The following is a 22,863-nucleotide window of genomic DNA, read 5'->3' on the forward strand; positions in this document are numbered from 1 at the left end:
AAAACAGTATTTTCATCAGAAAAGTAGGTTGATCTGCACTCTGATGTGTAACCGGAATAACCTGACTAATAAACACACAGGGGAAAAGAAACCATTCATGGCAACTTCTCCCTGGGAACACTTTTAGGATTAATGGAGTAATTGTTTCAATTATTAAAGGCTTCTCATGGCTAGAATTGAATAAGTGTTGCCATAACCGAATAAACTTTTTCAAAGCTCCTTTTTCATGCAGTTTTGTACATTTCAGGGTGTAGTGGAATGCTTTGTACTAAACCTCTGGTTTCCTAGCCACACTGAAATGTTAATAGTGCGCCAATCCACTAACAGATCTTTAAGTAGTTAAAGGTAACATGGGTCAGGATGGTTCTGAAAAGGCAGAAATCTGGACCAACTTATGAATTAACATAATTTCGAGGTATGAACTTTGGAATTTATAAAGAGCCACAATAACTCTTGCTTTGATGGAAAATTAACTCAGATCATTGAATGTGGCCGATTTGATCATCTTGGTTTCTTCTATCAGTTTACAATAAGCCAGCACAGATACCTTTCATCTTTGCATCAAAATGACAATTATCCCTATATCACCACAATCGCATTCATTTTGGTCTGTGTGTGAATAATCTCTTGCACCGAACATTAAAGTTTTCTTTTTAAACCCATTTTTTAGCTCTGAAGTCCCTGGGAATGAGTCAGTACTAACAGCAGGGTTGGAAATGGTTTTTTTAAAGGACCGACAAACACTGGACTTAGTGTATCATTACCCACGACGCCCTGGAAGGACAGCGAATGGAAGGCAGAGCCTGTGCTGAGGTGTCAGATTAAGGCCTCCGGCAAGTCTGCACACATGGCCAATACCTCCACAGATGCCTGGCAACATATCTGATGCACTGCGGGTGCCGTCATTGGTAGCATCCGATTTTTCTGACCAAGAAATGGAAAATATTGGAATAGTGCGAGCCAAGTTTTGTAGGCCTTTCGGTGTGTAAATATGTCACAGATTTTTCCACATTGTACTGTACCTTTCCATATAACATCAGTAGACGTGGTAATTGCCCAAAGCAAACATTTAGGGTTGTGAAGTGGTAAAATAAGTGATACATACTGTTTTCCAAAACTGAGACGAGAATTCAGAGCCCTTTTCAATGCCAGTCCAAATCACCCCCACATTTTATGATAAGTGATGACATTTAACATACTGCAAAATCAGCTTCGTTTTCGGTGTTTTACTTTGTTTTTGGCGTTTTAAACAGAGTTTAAAACAGGCTTTAAACAGATTAACACAACAGTATTATTAACAGTAGTATTGGAATTCCTTCATGAACAAGGAAAGCAGTCCTTGAGTTTACTGAGATAAGTTGGTACTGTATCCCAATGGAATCCTGCGCACTGTACCGGCAATATCTGGTCACTCATCTACTGTATTATACTTTCTGTTTTAATTCTTAAGATCCATTATATTCCATACATAAAACCAGAGCTGTCTTCTTTCAGTAAGTCACAGACCATATGCAGACAGCACCTTATCGCAATGGGACAACCCAAGCTTTCACTCTGAATCTTGTGAAGCCCAACTAATTGAAAGTATTGCTTCCATAACAACAAAAACAAAGCATTCTGAAACTAGGAACTGCTGTGTTTTCTACAGTAGCAGAAAGCACTAAGATCATCAGACAAGGAAGCTTCAAGCATCTGTAGACGGGTATTTCACCTTTCAAACAGAGAAGTCTTTTACATTTGCTTTGCTAACAGCCTGTGGGAACTAAAGAATTTCAGTTCAGTAAAAATCATGAATAGCACAAATATTTCCAGAGTCTGTAGACAGGCTATGTCGGTTATGGAGATAGACTGGATGCCTTCTGAGGTGAGAGATTTAGGGCTAGAGTAGACTTGTATCACTAACAGGAGACATCCTACAGAAGTCTTGTTATATTTTGTCTAGAGTTTTATAATGAAAAATAAACCTATCCTCACCCTCACTGTGACTGGAATTCCTAACTAAGAACCCCCAGAGGATTTCACAATGTCCCTGAGTTCACTCTGTGCTCACAATTTGTTTTGATAAAAGAAAATAAAGGGTGACCTAGAGACATAAGGCCAGCTTTTCTTAAAAAAAATCAAACAACTTGTGCTTAAAGCCTCCTGGCAAGTCCAGCCTATTCTACAGAAATGCCAGTAACTTCCAAAATCAAAACTGTGCTGTTATCTCAATCAAACTAAAATCATCCCATTACTGACACGTGTCAGGGCAGCATTTCATCCCCTCGGCATTAACCACTCTCAAGTGCCTGAGACAGCTGAAGTGTTTCTCATGCCACACATTCCTCTACCTTGGAATCCTACTGCTCTTACATATACTAAAGCATTTTACACCATCCAGACAACACCTTCATCTACTTTTTTACACATCAAAGCTGACAAATAAAGGATAACTCTGAACAAGACTTGTGTACATTTATTCACTTCTTAACGGATATCCAGGCTGTTATGCACATATGATAACTTTTTTAAAAATAAGTTTCTGTTGTCCATTAGCAGTTATTGACAAATGGGCCTAGTTAGCAACTATTACAAGTTTTGGGTAAAACCTAACTTTAGGAATAATGAAATTCTTTTGAGACTTGAATTGAGTGAAGCCCTATGTCCTCCTCAAATATACACAGCAGACAAAAGACCACCCCAGAAAACAACAGTATCCACAGAAGGACAACAGGAGAGGCCCATATTCTTAGACAAAAGTTCAGATATCATCATATATTCGAAGCTCTACAGGAAACAATCCTGCAAATAGCTATAAATCATTCACTTCAGCAGAATGAAGCTTTCCTTTGCCTGCACTCTCCATTTAAGGGATTGTTTGCCATTTCATTTTAAGAGAATTACTAATGGGTCAACAATCATGTTTAATTTAAGATCCTGCATTTTTAAGTAAAGCCTAAAACTCTGCCCCTTCAAATAAAAATTGCTGTGAACAGAAAGTTCCATCATTTAACACTGATGGAAGCAAATGTCACAAAGTGACTCAGTAAAGTACAGAAAGACACTAACAACAGAAAGCTAATCCAGATCATGGGTGTTTGGCTGCTAGGTTGTTTTTCCAACTTAAGAGTCATCCGAAAAGTCCAGGAAAACCATTTTCAACACTTTACAGCAACCTCAATTCTTTCCGAAGTGCCGATTTACAGCAAAACTGAGGCCTCTTTTTCTTGAGCTATAAATAGGCCCTAATTTCTTTCAGCTGCAAAAAAAAAGGCCCAAATCGCAGCCCGGCCACGGAGCCTCACCCAGCCTCTCTGGGGTCTGAAATATTTGCTCTCCCTTGCAAGCCGACAAGTACAAATATGTTCTTGTATAAACAAGAGAACGGAGTGTGAGCTTAAGACATCATTTAAAAATTGAGCGGAATATGAAATCCAGACCCAGTTAAGACTAAATAAGCATGGCCTTGGGCAGACATGACCTGGCTGACTAATAGTACAAATCCCACATATGAAATATTTATACAACTTCTTCTTTCCAAGCCTGCCTTGCTGTACTGTATTTACAGATACTTAGCTCCATTTACATAACAAATCCTTCAGAGAACCTTTTTTTTCCATTACAAATGCATTATTAATGGCATTTCTGTCGAGCACATTCTGTTTATATTGCTTAATCGTTATAAAGACGAAAAACACTTATCAGAGCTAATTAGTACAAGGAATTCCATTTTGTTCTGTTGAAAACGCCATGGGACTGTGAGGCTTAGCTAGCGTCTCCGAGGCATAGAGAGATAATTATAGGCAGGCTTCAAACATAAAAATCTAGTCTGCGATCTCCAAAGTGGAATCTTGCCGAAGAATGATTGCAAGGATGTCTTTATAACGGAGCACGCTGCCTGCCCACGAACCCCGCAGATACTCACTGCTGTGACCTTGACCGAGTAATGACTTACCAAAATAAGTTTCGCAGGAAGGAGATGGAAGTGCTGCTCGCATCCAAGATGGCACAGGTCCTCTTGCTTGAGGCGTTCAAGCTCTCGCCTGCAAAAACAAGGACAGGCTTAAAAAAAAAAAACGGCAGCATCATTTTCCTGGGAAACCAAACATCACCGCCAACTAACATGCCTGCACAGATCTCGAGCGTCGTCTTGCTTTCTCAAGCTCTCGTGCGCCAGCTGTAAATGGCCCATTCTGGCATGCCTCACGTGACCTGTGACCTGTGACCACTCGGCAGCTGAAAGAATCGGCTGACAATACTGAGACGGTACAGCTCATAGGCAACCAGGTGCTTCTGAGGGGGTGTAATGACAGGAGAAAATGAGCAAAACACAGTCACTTACCCCCTTCCTATCATGGAAAAATGCCAAAATGCAACATGGAACTCCTGCCAGATCCACAGCCATGACAGTGACCCCAGTAACACAGCTTTGCACGGGCATGAACCTCAGTAAGCACATGTGGATTCACTTAAAAAGATCCCTGCAGTGCCCCAGGAATCTCTCAGCAGGAATGGGCTGCAATGCCGCTGCTCTTGATCAAATAAGAAGTGTACACACACGGCTACCTTGCTCACTCATACAGTACGTAGTCTACCACGTGAGTCTGTGTCAGGGCTACAGTATAAGTGACTGCAGGATAACTGGGTTCCAAACATGGGCATAATTCTCAATTTAATTCTCTCCATCAATATACAGTATAAGCACATTAAGGGGAGCTATACATATATGTATACAGTGTTTTTTTTTACATCCATTTTAAACCATTTCCTTCATTCACAACGTCCTTCCTCATAAACACTAGGGAGTAACACAGACCGCTTGAAGTATCATTTACAGCCCCAAAGCCTTGTTCATCAAAACATATAACCGCAGCCCTCAGCACACGAGGGGCAACAGGAATTTCAGGGAAAAAAAAACACCTACAATCTATCTTCTGGGCTTTAGACCAGACCACTGCTGGCTTTCAACCAGCAAGTATGTGCACAGGGAAGGGAGTTTCCAAAAAAAGGCACTGATTCCTTTCAACAGATTAAACATATTTCCAAAGACAGTGAGTCAAGTGGTCGCCCTCACCAATAAATTAATAAGCAAGGGCACCGGCTGCCATTAGTCATCAGGCTAACAACTGCTTGTGCCTGAGGAATAATAACTGTTTCAGAGAAACACTGAAAGCTCTTACAGCTGGTACACAGCAGCGAGACACTGACAGGTGACTTTCACAATACGAACGATACGACACAGCAGTGTTCTGAAAGGTGCCTCGCTCAATAGTATTATTTATCACGTTCATTTTTAGCTGTACTTGGATACCAAGTATGAGAACAGTATCAGGTGAGATTTTTCCCTCTTAAAGAGGTACCCATTAGGTACCTAATGGGTACGTAAGCTACATCTTAGCATGTAAGCTTCATCAACAGGCCTTGTACAGTGCAGAGTTCACTGAAGTTTCAAGAAAATCTAAAAAAAACAGACCAATTGACAAGAAAATAGAAAAAAATATTATAACGCCATTTTTTGGAAGGATAGTTACTGTAGCAGAGTGAGTTAATCCAAGTAAGATGAGTACTCTTGGACTAATCAAACACTCATTTAGGATTTTTCAAAACCCGACTACATAAATTTAGAAGCTGCTGGAGGAAGAAACACTTCTTCACTAGCTGAATTAATTTATTAGCTGTAAACAGCTCTGCAGTTTTAGGAAGCCTCAGGAGATTAAGATACAGCCAACAAGCCAAATTTATTTCCCATTTCCTCTTTCTCTCTGTAAGGGAAGTGGCTGTTTTTTAGTTCTGGGAGAGACGGAGAACGAGCTTCGCTCCGTGTAGCCCTAGCTCCCACTAAAAGAGCAGCGAGCGGCCGCCTGCGTGTGCACACAGCCTGGGAACACTGCAGCGCTGACAGGAGAAATTAACGCCTTCCTCGGTGGAACCAGAGACACTGACATTTGGGGCAAAACCGATTAATAAAACTGCAAAGGAACAAGAAGGTTTATTCCATGCTGAAAAGAGAAGAAAGGAAACACAGACTTCTAATCCTCTGTATTCATTTGCAGGTTTCAACTTCACACCTCTCTGCACCTCTCCTGAGTGCCCACTGTGCCTCCCCCTGCTCCTGCCTCCTCCACACTCCTGACTTGTTCTCCTGTGCTATATAAAGTCTGCTGACTTCCCTGTCTTTCTCACTGAAGATGGCTCCACAGCTGAAACGTTGCGTTTTCTCTCTTCTCTTTTCAGCATGGAATAAACCTTTACTTGTTCCTTTGCACCCTACGCATGCTGACGCAGCTCCTCACCTGAACTACTTCAGATTAATAAGACCGCAGTCGAAGAGCAGCAGGACCTTGCCAGACAGAACAGGAACGAAAGACAGACAAGGCGAACCGCACAAGCTCTGGGTGAGCTGGACTGCAGGTTCTTCAAAAAAAACCTGTTGCATCCCTTCAACATTCTTAAAACGTTCTCAAATTGAAGACATGCATTCGTTTGTTAAAAGGCGATGCAACAGCAATGGAAATATTGATGCACAAAGGAGCTGTTTGCTTTGTTCTTCTCTACAACAACAAAAAAAACAGCAAAACGTATCTTTCCACACAGTGACCAAGACATACAGTGGTCACGGATGTGTATTTCAATTAGCAGTAAACACAGACTCCAGGGCAGGGCTGCAGAGGATGTGGCAGTGTGTTCCTGTGTTGCCACTCCCTTCCCCTAAGGGATTATGGGATTGCAAAACACAGTGGGCTCTAAGGCTTCCTGTCACTGACCTGATTCAGCAGCCCCCAGGCTTCTATTGTGTGCCATGTCAGCCTGCCTGCACTGCTACCGTGAAGCACTGCTAAGGGAGCCTCCGTCTTCAGCTACTGTGTGAGCAGATCTGGATTCCTCTAGAGTGAAAATCAATTAACACCACGGTGATTTTATTTGACTGCTAGATAAAAACAGATCCGCTACAAATCAGAGTTTCTGCAAGGACAGGTTCAATTGGGCAGCTTTATCATGTCCCTTGGAAGCAGAGCATAAGCTGGTCTCGTGAGGTCTTCGCTGTGTGTTTTTTATTCACACAAGAAAAGAAAGCAAAAGAGTTCAGCTTCTACATTTCCCCCATCATCCCTGACCTTGTCCCTCACGCCATGCCAGTCCTGCTGGAGTCACTTCCCTCCAAAAACACTGCCTTCCTGGCACAACCACCGCTCTGACCCGAGTGACACTCTGAAAGGGGAAACAAGAGGAGAGAACATAGAACCTGTGCCATCTTAACACCCAATCCTTAAGTTGGCCAAGGTCCTACAAGGTTCTTGCTTAACCCTTACATCTTCGGAAGAAGGCAGGGCAAAGTTTATTTTGCTTAGCTCACTCAATATTCAGGAGTATCAGCAGGACTTTAGGCCAGAGACAAATTTGCATGCACCACATTCTAAACCATGTTTTTATTTCATCCTAAGTTGTCACCTTCTGACACTGTAGTGTATGAGTCGTTATCAGGGACTATGGTAGATCTGTAATGGTCTACACTGGTTTCTTTTCTTTGGCTCAGAGGAAAGAAATGGAAATGTAGCAGCAACTACAATACATCTTATTCTAAATGCCTGTGGCTTGCAACTACTTCCACCTGACACTGTCTTGCGTTTCTGCTCCTGTCTATTCTGTGCTGAAGTGACCACATTAAAGCACCAGCCCAGCACTGCTGCAAAGGGTGCTTTAGGTACAGGATACAGGTGGCATGGTGGTCCAGTGGTGATCAATTCCAAACCTGTGCCCACTGCTTGCCAAAACAGGCTCTGGCTCCCCCACGATCCTGAACTGAATGAAGCAATTAGAAATGGATAGATTGTAGAGAACAGCACAGAAAAAGGCACACACACAAATAAACTTGGGGCCTATCCTAGCAAATGCATAAGATGTACACTGAAGAACACTGTATAGATGCCACCAAAGTTTGCTAGACTGCTCCAGGTGGAGGGCTTAGAGACAGGCAACAGGCATTCTTCACTGTGCAAATCAGTGCTGGAAGTGTTGAAAAGGCTAGGCTTGTTTTAGTTTCCTGCAGATACTGTACTTGTCTGTGAAGTGATGCCAGGTTTCCCCATGCGCTGTTAAATTAAGAGTTTTCATCAGCACTGGGCACAAACAGAGCACAGCCAACAAGATGACTGCTGCAGTCCTGGGGAATCTGCACACAAGTTCAGAAAGCAAAAAATATTGCAAGAGGAACCAGAACTTATGAGCAGTTTTGACAGCTTCCATGCACGGTCCATTGGACCACAGCTGCTACAGATCCAGTGTCATGTCTCCAACGTGGTACCAAATTTGGAACAGCTCCACTACGTGGTGTTTGATCAATGTGCATTTGACAGCTGAAAAGAAAATGTGAACATTCATTCAGGATATTTTAAAGACAATGCAGCACTTTTAGGACATGTGTGAAAATTCATTTTGCAGACTTCTAAGCACTCAGCATGCAAAGACACCACTGTCATGCATTTCCAAGACCACAAGTGTTCTGGAAGCTTGTGTCAATAGATGCCAAATGTTCTATCTTTGTTGCTTAAGTGGCCAGCTGTTCAACAGATTTTCAGTTTTGTGCCTATCTGTTTAGGAGCTCCTCAGGAAACAACAGAGTTTTCACTGGGTAGGGGGACTCTTTGAAGATTTTCGCTGTAAATACTGCTACAGACTATAACTCATGGAGCCTAGAAGAGACCCTGTAAAATTCATCGACATAGGTCATTTTTCTCAAACAAGTATAGTCTGTGACAGGGCAAGTCAATTCACATCAAAAGGTAAGAGCCATTCCATTTTACAGCCATTGCAATACATCTGGAATATAACAAAACTTAACAGTGTAAATTATACAGATTAGATTTCCCAATGAATCAGTTTAGCATTACATTTTCCCTAATGTCTGGCTGCTGGTGCAGTTCAGATGTTGGGCTATCTGTGAACTAATCTCCGTTATCGCCTTTCACATGTTTTCAGGCAGCACACATTCTCTTTTCATTCACAGGCTTGTGACAGGAAATTAAATACACGTCCTTTCCAAGTTCAGCCGTTTATCCAGCATTGCCTAAGTTAGGCTAAGCTCAGCCAACAACCGAAGAAAACGGGCAGAAAACCTCAGCCACAGAAGTACTTGCCTATTTTGCACAGTGTGCACCCTTCATTTACCAGTTGAGCACCGCTCGGACGAACATGTCCAATAGCCTCCCTTTAAGAACATTAAAGAAACAGAGAGCTCGGGGCCTGGCTCAACACAGAAAATAACATCACAACAACATCAGCTTCAGCCTGCGCGGGTCCTGACCCGCTGGCGAAGTGTGACGTGAGGAGGAGACACAGCCACATGAACCCTCTTGTTTCCCTGTCCTGCCCTCACTCTCAGAGCCGGTTAGGAGGAGGGAAATGGGGCATGGCAACGTCCGTGCCTCACCTGGAATTCCTCAGGCCACTGCTAAAGCCATTGAGAAAAAGGCCGAGACACCCGGGACTCCGTGGTGAAGACGGAACCTGGAGTTCTCATTACAGAACAGAGCTGAAGGAAGCCGCACTCGATCGGCACGGACCTTATGCGGCATGTTTTTCTCACTTTCAGCACACAGGATCAGCTCCAGAAGACAAGAGTTCTGAGGACCATCACCTGGCTTGATAAAAACAACAGAACAAGACCGTTGATCAGCGGTCCAAAGGAAGAGTCGAAGGTCAGACACTTCTGTTTCCAGAACTATTTCAGAGGGCTTAGATTGTGGCGTAAAAAAAAAAGAGATATACTTTTACGAAAGTATTGTAATGTTTTGTTTGAAACAATGCTATTCAGGACTTCATGCCATTTATTACAGATTGGTCATCAAAATTAATAATAGTTGCAAATTGGTGAGAGATGATGTTCCCAATACAGATCGCAATCGTACTCCACTAATCACTCCTGTACTTTTATTCTTGACAGGAACAAAATTCTGCACACTACATCACCCAGACACAACCCTGGATATACATTTTCAAGTGTAAGAAAACCTCATCTTTGCTTTAGAATGTGTAGAAGAAGATCCACCCTCAGCTTACTCAGGTGTTGATTAAATACAGCTCAGAGACAGATCCCACCTGACAGTGTACAACTCAGGAAATTCACAAGTAGAAGGTTATCACCACCTCTGCCACAAACCCCCTGTGAGTCACTGCACACACACATAATGGCATGTGTTCACGTCGGCTGTATTTTCACAGCTTCCACAAACTTTGCGCAAAGTGCAAAGTAGACTGCCACACGTTTCCCTGCCAACAAGAGACAGCTAACAACTGCAAGAGACTTTTTCTGCACTACATCAAAAATCGGTGGTTTATTTTTATGGATGGTAAAATCTTAACGGTGGACGTCGTTCATAGCAGCATATGATCTCCACGATTTGAAATGGCCAACATCCTTCAAGGACTCCAAATTCCTGGGTTATTAACACCCAGGCTAAAAAAAGATCACTTGTGCTTCTCTCAAGTGGGAGCTTAAAACATGTGGAACCGTCGAGTGTGCCTTCTTTGTGCCGTGGTTAGGAAACAGGATGAAGGGAGAAGTTGAAAATAACCTGCTTTCAGGGTTAAATCACTGCGATTATGGTTGTTTCTTGTTAGATGACAAAAGCACTCTGCCATCAGGCACATTAAACGTACCACAACATCACACTCCGACCCCTGTCAAGGCCAGCCTCACGCCTTGAATTCTGTAACTCCTGCCTCTTCAGCCTGAAACATCTACTACACAGCTATACAGCTGATACACTGTGACAGGCCACACGAGGTGGCTACAGTTTGGGCAACGTTCACCTTTTTACATCGGCCCCCTGAAGGGCTCTCTAACGGCTCGCAGTCCCGCCCAGCAGAGCGCTAAACAAAATAAACAAGACACGCTCAAGCGCCAGCAGCATCCATCTGTTCGGCTCGCAGGGACGCGCCGGTAACTTTCACAAGACAATGTTCCCCTTCACTTTCTTTCCACAATAAATTCCATTTTCCAGAACACTTTCCTCTCTCCGGAAGCCTCCCCTAAAACCCAGGAATGCGTATACCTTGGACGATAAAGTACTGCTTTTAAAAGGGTCACATTCCGAGAACTCCAAATTTTTTTAGCCAGGAATGTTCTTCAACAGGCAGAGATTTTCTCTGGGTGTTGGCAAGAGAGACTTCATCCCCACAAAAAAACTCTCAGTCCCACAAAGCATACGACCCTGGACTGCAGCGTCACCTAATTGCAGATATTTCTGGATATGTGGGGAAATGAGGATTTGAAATGGAGAATAACCCACACTAAAATATCATGACATCCTAAGAAGTGTTGCGATCAATGACTGGAGTTTCCATAGGCCTCAAAGTCATGCTTTTAATGAGAAGGGAATCCAATGTATTCAGGCAGCTATTCAGATATCACATTTTAAGCATGCCTTAATTAGTGGAATAACAAGAAGTGTCTGCATGCAGGATAAAAAGCTTTAGAATGGGCTGCAAAGATAAATGCCTCTAGTTTTAATTCCATGCAATTTACAGAACAAGAAAAACCTCAGAAATGAATTGACTGGAGCCTTCCAAATGGCTGAATTGGTAAAGGAGCTTAGCCAATCGCATGGCGACCTCTATGATGACTGGTCTGAGCCTGGATCATGCCAAGAGTTGACTATCACTAGGATTTCCCAAATGGCAGTGAGCAAGTGCCCAAGAGTTAGTGAAAGCAGAGCGTGATTAGTCAGCCAGGGTGCCAGCATCATAGCGCCCCCCTGCAGCCTCACATGTGCTTTTGCGTGTCGCTGTCAGTGAGGGACACGCGCCTCCTCTGATTGGTGCATGTGCTCCCCTAGGAGGCTGTGTAGCCTATGACAACTGGCTTAAGGGGGGGCGGGGTCAGAAGAGTCCCCCCCACACTTCCCCATTCTCTCCTATGTGCGATAGTGGGGTCTGTGGCTGTGAGCTGAGACCTGAAGAAAAATGCAAGGGGCTGTTTCAGCTTGGATAGGTGTAAAATAACTAAAAAAAGTTGGTTAAAAAGTTAATAATAAAGTTAATAACCTTTTTCCATAACATGATCCAACTTGTCAGCTATGAAACATGCCTGAATTTACAAATGTTTACAGATCAGAGGTGACCATTCAGCCCATGTAATGAATTTGATTTAAGTTTGGTTTACATTTTAATAGGTAGTAAATAAAACAGATGAAATGCTGATGACCAGTGCATAGCAAGAAATATGTATGTATCAGCTCTAACATAAAACAACTTTAACACAAGCAACCACCAAAAGGTCTTATAACCATCACAAGTGTGTAACATTGAAGATCCAGGCAATATTCTCCCTGTACTTTACATTAGCTCGGTTTCGGGAAGACTCTCAAGGCAAGGGTAAAATGAGCACGTTAGATTCTGAGAGGATTAAACACAGCAGCAGAACACCCGTGCCTGGGACAGCGACACCCTAAGATGGAAAGCACTGGGGGTGGTTCGCCTGCGATCACTTGAACTACAGCAAAACAAAAGAGCAAACAACCGAGAGGCGGGGAGAGGAAAGCCTGCTGGCGAATCAGGCCGTTAACGCCTGCCAGCCGCTGAAGAGGTTTAATTAGAAGATGTCTGAAAATTACAGGCCCGGGTGAACGCCCCACACAGCTCACGGCCATGGCAGCGCAGAGCGAGGTCTGGCGATTCGGCACTGCAGCGAGACAGCGCCTGCTCCTCCGTGGGGGCGCTCGAAAGTTACCGCGCAACACAATCACCGACGGGGCACACCAGCAAGACTGGGTCCTCTGATCAACCAGGAAAACGAGGACAACAACCGGAGGCAGGTCCGGAAAAACCCGACAACAAAGCTGTGGTCCTTTACAATTACACACAGCTGCCCTGACGAGCAATTCATCCCAACACTGATTCCCCTCTCAAGATCACTTTTGCCCTGTGCATGAAGCCTCATTCCTAGCGCTAGCCATACCCCACGTTAAAAATGTGGTGCGCTTAAAACGGACACCAACATACTGTGGCAGGAGCAAGAATGATTTGAATGGCTTGTGGTGGGAATGAGCAATGAGTGTAGCGGATAGGGAAAATGCTACATGTTAGAGTGGAGAGAAAGTGCTTCCAAACCTTCCCAGCCTCTCAGCCACTGAGCCTGACCCTGTTCCATGCAGGCCTCTGCCAACTCACTGTCGCTGCACAGATGAAACAGCAACACCGAGCTCAGATAAAACAAGCTATCCCGACGAGTAGTGCGTGTGCCTTTTCAGATTCCAACTGGCATAAGCTTCACAAGCAACCATCCAATAAAAAACCCCCAAACAGACCATCAAGATATGGAACAGCGAGAGAAAAGAATGAAAATAAATCCTCCACATTAAGCAACGTTAAACACAGAGAAAGCTACTCTATATTGCACAAAGGCAACGTTTTGACCTTGATCAAAAATGATTACAAACTCTAAAGGAAAGAAATCATTTGAAAATTGTTTTCAGATTCCCTTGTACAGTCACACAGAATTTACAATGGTATTCTCTAATTAATTAAGTGTATGAAATACTGTTATAACCACACTTCATTACCAATATATGTTTGTATTAATTCAACACTCACTCATCCTAGAAAGTGGTCATTAAGATTGCTTGTAGCAGTGCATAAACTAAAATGGTGTTAGTACTTATTTCTTAAATCTGCCTTTTTGCACATGCAATTACTTTGGAAGAGGTCTCATCATTAATTAAGCACTGCGTAAAATACATCCATTTTCTAACAGCTTCATCCAAATCAGGGCTGCGGGGAACTGGAGCTCATCTCAGAAAGTAACAGGCACTAGGAGGGATAGGCCCTGGACTGGACGCAAGGCCATCTCAGGCACACACAGACACTCACACTCTCGCACCAGGGCCATTTTTCCCAGACGCCAATTGACCTACCAGTAAGTCTTTGGACTGCGGGGGGAAACGGGAGCACCCGGAGGAAACCCACACAAACACAGGGAGAACACATTCAATATCCCAGGTGCAGAGCTGAACCGAGGGCCACAGTCCTGAGGGGCAGCAATACTAACCACTAATAAACAAATAGCGTTTATTATCAGTTATTATCTATGAACAACTTTTTATTTCAAATGAATGGTGCCAATATTTATATCAGTTACTGTGAACCAAAATTTAAAAGACATTCAAGCCTAATGGGCTAACTGTTGTGTGAGAAAATGAATAAAAGCCTACATATGAATTTCATACGCACAGCTGTAATAGATTTCAGAGATTATCTGCATTAATAACTAATATTTTGGGAGGATGTTAGCAGAAACACAAACCTGAGGCCACAATTAGAAACTACTGTGAAGTGCATTTGAAAACTGCGAATTAGAGGAGATTCTTTACACAAAGGGTTGTGGGAGTCTGAAACGTGTCTTTCAGTAAAAGGCTGGGTGAGACCCAAGGCTCAATTAGCTACTAACTGCCTGAATAAGAATGGCCTCTTGTCATTGTCATCCTTAAATTTGGGGTTGATTAATGAGCAGTCAGTGACGCAACCTAATTTGCTTCAGCTATAGTGAGGCAAATCCATAAATCAGACCGCGGTAGCACTAGTAAAAGTACTTTGTGTTACAGGTTATTTGCATAAAAATTGTGTAAATCTTAAATTTCTTGGTCTTTGTTTTATGCCTAACTTAGGGATGCGTGTGCTATAAGCATTAGAAGTCGCATATTGCATTGCCCGCGGATTGTCTGTGTAAGCATTCACTATGCCCACCACTTAACTGGAAAAAAAAGAAAGTCATTTCTGGTCTCAAGCACTGTAATTACCACAAAGGAACTGAGCCTCAGTTCAGCGAGTAAAGGCACAACAACGCCCGTGCTAAAACTAAAAGACCCCCCCCCCCCTACTGCGAGAGCAGAAAACAAGGAATTGCATCGTTATGAATCGGGAACACATTGACCAACAAAGCCATCACACCCCAACACTGTTCCGCTTACTGCAAAGCAGTGTTTATAATCCGCTAGCAGTGCAAGCAGCCGTCGGTCACGAGTAACCGGACAGGGGGGACTGAGCAGACGGCAGCGACGACGACCCTGCTGGAATAACACAAACGCGATACAGCTGTTCACCAGCATGCTGCACTAATGGAGAACGAGCTAAAACACCAGTCTCCCCACCGCAGACTTTTAAATGCGCGTAGTGTGTAAAAACAACAACAACAACAACAACAACGACGACAACGAAAGCATCCGTTTTCGTAAGCGTGCCAGCAATATGTAACAACAAGCGCATGTGAGACTACAACCAAACCCATCAGAGCTTCTCTGTGAGCCGTACGCAGCCAGAAGAAATCTATTAAAACCACCTCGATGCGTGTTCCTCCTCTGCCGTCTTACCTTGGGACTTGCTCCTTTCCCCGTACGAAAATGGATCGCACGCTGATAGAGGAGTCCCGTGTTAGGATTCCCTCGTAGGTTCCCTGCTGGAGACGTCAATCCGTGACTGTTGAGTGGGTATCCAGTTGTTACCTCGCACGAACATCGACAGCCCCAACCCAAGCCCTGCGCCCTCAGGACAGGACTGCCTTGACAGCGAAAGCACAGAACACTCCTCGCTGCTAGAGCGTCCTCTCGCTCTGGGATCCGCTAGGATCGCTTGGAACTGTGGGATATTGACTGAATGGGAGGTGGGTAGGTTTCCTTCCAGCATCCTTTGTGTTCCCAGCTGTACAACCTCGCTGTACTTACGCATTCGCCAATTTAAAAAAAGAGCTGACTTCTGCAATTCCACGATGAAGGACGATCCCGATCTCACTGCTTCCGCCTTAAGGTCCATGCCGTTGCAGTTTTATTTATATAATTTTCCACTTCCATTTGAATCTCTGTTTGCGGAGCTCATTTTACTTGAAGAAAAGATAAAAGATGCAAAAACCCTTAAGGAAGTACTGTGAGCACCCATGTTTACAGCATCAGTTTGCAGGTCACAGGTGCCAAAGTCACTAAAAGGAATTCAGTGCACGAAACGAGGAGCACAGTATATACAGCAGAAACGATTTTTTACATTTTAAATCCCAGATAATGAAAGCCGTTCAAGAGGTCTATTCGACTTACGATTTTCAAATCCTAGAGAAGATTTTCATTACCCTGCAGTACTGTATGTCTAGCTTTAAAAGTTAAAAAACTTAAAAGTTAGTTTTTATTGTATGTAGAATTGCACTGAGGCACTTTGGGGGCTAGCGTACATACAGTATACATGGGGTGGGATTGGATTGATCTCTAGACTGATAGCTGTGAAAAAAACTACGTGGGATGTCTCAAACTGAATACTTTGAAGAAAACACAGCAGGAGTTATTTAGCTTTGATCTGTAGCTGTTCTGTTAAGATTTGACTGTACGATGTGGAAAGGCTCTTTTCTAACAACATACCTCTCTGATTATGATGAACACAGATGGAAGCTGTTACTCCTTAAAAGCACCTGCTTGTGGACTCTTACCTTAAAAAAATGTAAAAGACATGTGCAGTTGTCATCATCCTGCGCCATCAAACCTCTTGCGCACAAACTTTTGTAAGCTACTATCAATAACGTGCACGTGTAAAGTGAGGTCTGATTGCTGAATTATGGAGCTTTCAACGTGCTTTAACACTGTTGGACCCATTCAATTCACTAAGAAAACAGATTTCTGAAAAATCAAACATCCATCCATCTTCTAACTGCGAACACAGAACATACAAGCTCCACACAAATAGCACTTCTGGTCTGGAATTGAACCCGGAGCCCAAGTGTTGTGGGGCAGCAGTACTAATCACTGTGGCACCATGACACCCCAAAATTTTGAGATTATTCCTCATGTCCAGATGTTCTGTTCCTCAGGGTAAAATTAATTCAGGCATTCGGACAAACACGTACACCTTGCTAGTAGGATTTCCAGTTAAATCCTGTCGTATTTTTTAAGAACACGCAATACTTTGAGAATTCAATTCAAAACGCTACTTTGATGGCCTGAGCCGTATTATGAATTTTCTTGTAGTGTTCATCTGTGGATAATGTTTCTTGCGGACTGGCAGCAGCTTTGTCAATAAACCAAAGAACGCATTTTTTCCATGAAATGGAAATTTGAAACTGAACTTGGCCTAGGGCTCTTGTTCGGTTTGTCACTCTTCCAGCTTCCCATTCTCTTGTTCTGAGCTGGAGAGCCGGAGCAGCAGGGAAGGGTTTTGTGAAAAAAGTGGTCAGATGAATGAAAGAGACCCAGTGTCAGAGTTACATAGATACAGGAGTTTTTATTTAACATTTTGTGTACAAACAGTGGCTACAAATGCCTTCAGAACTTTTTTTTTGTCTTCTGAATACAGTATCCCTTTTTACAGCTACTTGATTAGAACACAAGATTAACAAAAAAAGGAAATAAAAAATTAAGCTAATCTTTTATCTCCTTAGCTGGCCGGTATGTCCCATCTCTTCAGATAGCAGAGCTTTAACATAAAGTATGAAACGTCTGAAATAACCATTTACATGAAGATAACAGAAGGACCTGGGCCACTGACTACAAGAGCATCCTTAACACAGAAAGCAAAAACACAGATTTGCATTTATCTGACAATCAATCAAAGTCGTTTTTTTTCTCCTACACATTATATTTTAATATTACTAATTTGATTAGCATCTCAATAAATTAACCCATAACCCTGAATACTTGCAGTTTCTCTGGATGATGGCTGTGCCCACAAACCTGAATGAATCTCAAAGGTTTTTCATTTTATTCTCCAGGCCACCACAATTGTTTTTTTTAAATCAGCTTGGGCTTTCAAAATCTTTTGCTGGTAGTAAAGTAATTCTAAGATGCTTCAAAGATTTGCATGTCTCTCTAGATCTGAGAAGACTGTGTATCTTGCCCTCTTTAGGTAACTGGAATGACAAAAATTTCTATTTTCTAATACTATAAAGGTTTGCCAGTGAAATGCAGAGGCAAAACGGAGTCTAACGGATTTTGACTGAACAAAGGAGTAAAAATGAGGGTGGACATTTGGTTTTTATCTCTACAGAGGTGGGTGAAGCTGAAGGACTGCCTTCACAGTGTACCGCTAAAGCAATTCTCTAACAGCAGTTCAGCTGCGCCTGACTGTTGGTGGTTGTTAAAAATCATTCTAAATACTGAAAGCTAGACTGTACTGTATAAAAGCAGAGTGGAGCACAGAACTGAATAATCTCCAATGAAATATAATAGAATAGAAATTTCAAATAGTCATGCCATGTCTTTATTGGCAGTCCTTTCCATTTCCTGCATAGTTGTTTTTTCCATGTTCATCTGTTTATTAAGAAGCATTTAAACAGCTCATTTGAACTTTTAGAAGAATTGCATCAGAGGCATGAAGGAGTGCCCTAAATGCTATCTGTCAGGGCCTTTGCAACAATTAACAATGTGATGAAGCACACTTTTGCTGTTCTTGGTGATGGCAGGTGGTGGCAGGACCTCAGATTATTCAATTTCTTTTTTGTAATTTGAAATATAAACCCAACGCTTTTGGATTTGGATATTTGCCAGTTGTGTGTTTTTAAACATCTCAGCTCACAGCTACGAACCTCAAGTCCGTGGTGAGAGGAGGAAGAGGAAGTGTAGGCAGGCTCCTCCCACCCCCCCAGCCCATCGAACCACCCTGCTCAGCCTCTGATTGGAGGAGAGGAGCGTCCCTCACCAGCAGCACCACATGCCTGTAAGGGCCTGGGAGGCCAGAGGGGTCAATGTGTAGCTGAGACCCAAGAGCCCAGGCCAGCCGATCCCACCTTACCCAGCCATTGTGCACTGAAGCTAGGGGGGAATGCATAGCACAGCAGGCATGATATTACTCAATTTCAGCTAATACCCCTCTCTGTAAAAATAAAAATCAGTTACACGAATGAGTTTAATTAGCAACCTAAATTGCAGGCATTAATCTTCAGTACTAGAACACTGATGAACAGGCTAAAGGAACACTAAAAATAAATTAAATGATAATCTGAACATTGTTCAAGCCACTGACTTCCAAAAAGAAAGCAATTAGAGGTATACTAGGCAATCTGTACTCTTGAAGGAGCAAAGTATAGAGAAGAGAAGTTATTAGGCCAATAAGTCATGTAAGTATATTTTAAACCAAAGCCTTCAAGGTAATATAAAAAGTTCCAAGATCATGTCTGATCTGTCCTTCCTTGTCACATGGAGAATAAATATTCGCATTACACATTTCCTTCAATGTTTAGATTCTCAAGCAGTATTTCAATAGATGGTGTTCCATCCCTTCAGTAGCACTCAAAACTTTTCATTTCCAAAAGATGATGGTGACAGGCTGCCCCTATTCCCTATTAACTAGGACGCATACAGGACAAGCCCTCTGTAGGTGGTGAGCTGGTGTTTGAAGAATAGGCATACAGAGGAAAAAAGGCAGAATTGTCTATTAGTACAACTTCACTGCACATCACCAGGGATCTCACACCATTACCAACAGGACAGTATCTAGGGTTGCCAGTTTTTGTCCGCATTTACAAATATGACTTAACATTATTTAACTCATATGTCCTGCCCAAAATATCCAGCTTTGGGTAACAAAGCATAAATCAGAAATTATGTATGGGTTAAGTAACCACAAGAAAAACTAAATCAGGAAAAGGCAATAAAAAAAAAACAATTTAAATCAACATGCCTGCATGTTAAATAATTACTACAGGTATTATCCTTGTAATATTGACATCTTCACATGTTTTAATTAGTAACAAAATAATTAAGAGAACGTTTCTTGTTTTTCTTCTTGACGACACGGCCCGTAATCTGAAATGTTCTAGAACGTCATTTGAACCAAGCATGGGAAAGCAAATTGGCACATTTAAGATATTGCTATTGAGGGTAGCAGACTGCTCCTCCAAAAAAAAAAAATATTACAGATACTCGGAGCTGTGAGAAACAGGAAAAGGCAGCAAGAAAATAACAAGCATCCCTGCAATGAAAGCAGCCAAGTGTAAAAAACCTCTCTTAAGGTGAAATTATGTAGATTGAATATTGTACTTTCTTGTCACATATTGATAATATTGCTAAAAAGTTCTTACTTGTCAAAGCAGTTCACATCATAGAAACGATCCAGCTTGGCAGATGGCTTCAATTACTTACAGTTTTTATACCCTGAAGGTGTGTGGCCAGGAATTATTTTCTATGATCACGGCGATGGTAAAACATGAGGTCTCAGATCTGCAGAGTATGGCACAAAATAATCGCCTAATTCAACTACGGATTGTATTGCATAGGAAAAACACTACAGTAAATCACAGGCAACGCTGTGCCCAGTCTGCTTAAGAGTTTCACAAAATATTATTTTGGCCAAGCAAGGGGTTAACCTTCTAATCTCCAGTGAAGTAGTGATCTGTCCCGGGAATTTTTTTAAACAAATTTGCCACAGGAACCAGATTTGGAAACATAGAGTAAATGTGTGTAATTATTTATTAAATTTAAAAAACTGACAAGTTCCAAATAGCGGGACGCAGGCATCCAACACTGCCTCTTATCCCCCCTGGTCTAATGCAACAGGCAATGCTAATGCACCTATCACTTGGAATACTCAGCAACATACCATATGAAAGGAAACACACTGTGGTCGGCAGTAACAGCAGCAGCAACAACAGAAAAATTATCCCAGTTTACAAGCAGCTTGCACTGGCTGAATGAGCCTCACCTCTCAGGGTATGGGAAATGTAGCTGTACCCTTCATCAAAGTAGGACACCACGTTGAAGACAGAAATGAGAAAGGTGTCACACTTGGGCCGCACAGATACTGCGTCCCAGCAGGGCCTAGCAGGACCTGAACCATTCAAATTCAACTACGGATTGTACTGCATAGCTAAAACACTACAGTAAATCACAGGCAACACTGTGCCCAGTATGCTTAAGAGTTTGACAAAATATTCTTTTGGCTAAGCAAGGAGTTAACTTTCTAATCTCTAGTGATCTGTCCTGGGATTTTCTTAAATACAAATTCGCCACAGGGAGCAGATTTTGTGAAAAGTCACGTTTAGAAGATTATTTTTCATCAATTTAAAAATCACATTTAGTCAGTAGAGTTATTTGTAATTTTTTGTATGATTATTTTTTTAATTATAAATGATGTAATTAACCTTATAAACAATATTCTTATTAGTTTTGCATTATTATCCATGTGTTTGTACCAAATAAAATAAGAGCCCCGTGTGGGATAATTCATTTTTTACTTTATGAATAAGAGACAATTACATACTTTCACCTCTGTTTCCTAAACGGCAGTAAGGAAGGTAATGCAGTATTTAAATAAAACGAATAAGCACGGGTTTCAAATTATATACATATGTGTGTTTAAAAGCTGTGCTTCTAATGAAATCTAATAATAAGCTGTCAATATCATGGGGCAAATATTGAAGAAGCTGAAATAATACGATAATGATAACAGAAATCTGAAAACATTAAACCAAACTTTCACCTGATTTGTTTTTCCTGTCAGTCACCTGGCACAGTGAAATAATTTATTTTAACATAAGTTACTCCATTAAATTAAGAAAAGGACACCTAAACGGTACAGACACAGTAAACACCTGTCATTAACTACAAAGCAACAGTACACTAGGATGCTTCTTTCACAGTAATCCTGCTTTGCAAAGGAAATAAATGCAGCTCTTCAGTGCAGAGCTAAAGTCCTCACAGGCCCTGCGTTACTCATTCCCTAGCAAACAAAACAGCATGTAAACTTCTGATTGTAGCTCCTGTTTGTTGGCTAGGAGTCCCATACGGGACTGTCTTTCAGAGAGAAGCTCTGACAGAACTCTTACGCTGAGTGATATTTCAGCTTTATACTGTATATCACTCCACAGATGTACATGTATGCTTTAAGTCTCTCACTTCGTTAACCACTTGGAATTTTTGTCTGCTGGAATGGGACACAAAGTGTAATTTTAAGCAAGCTTTAACAGTGACCTAAGAAAAGCAGTAGCTCCAGCACTTTAAGAACACTCCACCGATCAGGTATCCAAGACCATGTTCGAACTATCACAAAGCTGCACTGTCTGCCTCTCAGGTTCGGCTCTAAAGCCTCTTCACTCCTTCACCGGCATTTCTAGTGAAAGGTAGTTCACTAGAAAATAAAAGGCCAAGTGTGAACGCTCATGACTGAATAATCTGCCCTCCAATACAAGATTGGATATATAATATACAGACACAGCTACCGAAGCAAGAAAAGTGAATAATCAAAATTACTCAAAGAAAACATCATAATATGAGCACTTGTGGACAGCTTATAAGTGTGCGACAGCTCTGAAAAGAACAGTGATGCTCGTATTCTCCTACTGCCATTTCCGATTTCAAAATTAAATGTACGTTTAGTCTGTCTACACTTCAAGACGTGAACTCAGACCTATGTCCGACAGAGGTGTAGACGTCTGAAATGAAAGAAATAGTTTCCTAAGTACTGATTTTCTAAATGTACTGGTGTCAGACAAGACATGAACTGAGGATCGGTAAAATGACGCACACTCAAAGCAATGCTGTGTCAAACTTCTCATCTCGTTCCTGTGTCACTAGCGCCCTCTGGTGGTTATGTGACACACAGACGTCAGGTCCTTAAATTTCTTCACCTTGCACAGTCAGCTGCAGACCACACTGGCCCGACAGCCATAGAAATCTCACACAAGCGTCCTCTTTTCTGTCTTGTGAAAGTTCCAGATGGCTGGAGGTCACACACAGGGGAGTGGGATTCAGAGAGCTGGGCTACACCTCAGTCGAAAAGAGGATGCTCTGCCGTTTGCTGTCTGGTGTGGGGATAGTTTCCAACTGAAGGAAATACAGTAAAACCTGGACCTGTTCACAGAAAGAGAGAGAGAATAAGAGAAAATCACTCCAGGTGAATACAGCGCATTGGAACACCTGTACCATT

The 22,863-nt window shown here is 42.2% G+C and overlaps 2 protein-coding genes across 6 annotated transcripts in view; both read right to left on the reverse strand.

Moving 5' to 3' along the window:
• specc1la (sperm antigen with calponin homology and coiled-coil domains 1-like a) overlaps positions 1-15,556 on the reverse strand; it is a 69,373-nt gene extending 53,817 nt beyond the window's left edge. For both annotated transcript variants that reach the window (XM_088936116.1, XM_088936115.1), the window contains exons 1-2: positions 15,342-15,556; positions 3,935-4,022 (exon numbers count right to left, since the gene is read on the reverse strand). The gene's annotated coding sequence lies outside the window, so the exon portion shown is untranslated. The remainder of the gene's footprint in view (positions 1-3,934; positions 4,023-15,341) is intronic.
• A 1,650-nt stretch (positions 15,557-17,206) lies between these two features.
• Positions 17,207-22,863, reverse strand: part of LOC148819176 (breakpoint cluster region protein-like) — a 117,397-nt gene continuing 111,740 nt past the window's right edge. For all 4 annotated transcript variants that reach the window (XM_088935928.1, XM_088935926.1, XM_088935927.1 and 1 more), the window contains exon 23: positions 17,207-22,787. In XM_088935928.1, the coding sequence (XP_088792054.1) occupies positions 22,698-22,787 (90 nt within the window). In that variant the 3' untranslated portion in view covers positions 17,207-22,697. The remainder of the gene's footprint in view (positions 22,788-22,863) is intronic.

Source organism: Atractosteus spatula, chromosome 17 (genome assembly GCF_055471065.1).
Source record: "Atractosteus spatula isolate fAtrSpa1 chromosome 17, fAtrSpa1.hap1, whole genome shotgun sequence".
NCBI classification, from domain to species: domain Eukaryota; kingdom Metazoa; phylum Chordata; class Actinopteri; order Semionotiformes; family Lepisosteidae; genus Atractosteus; species Atractosteus spatula.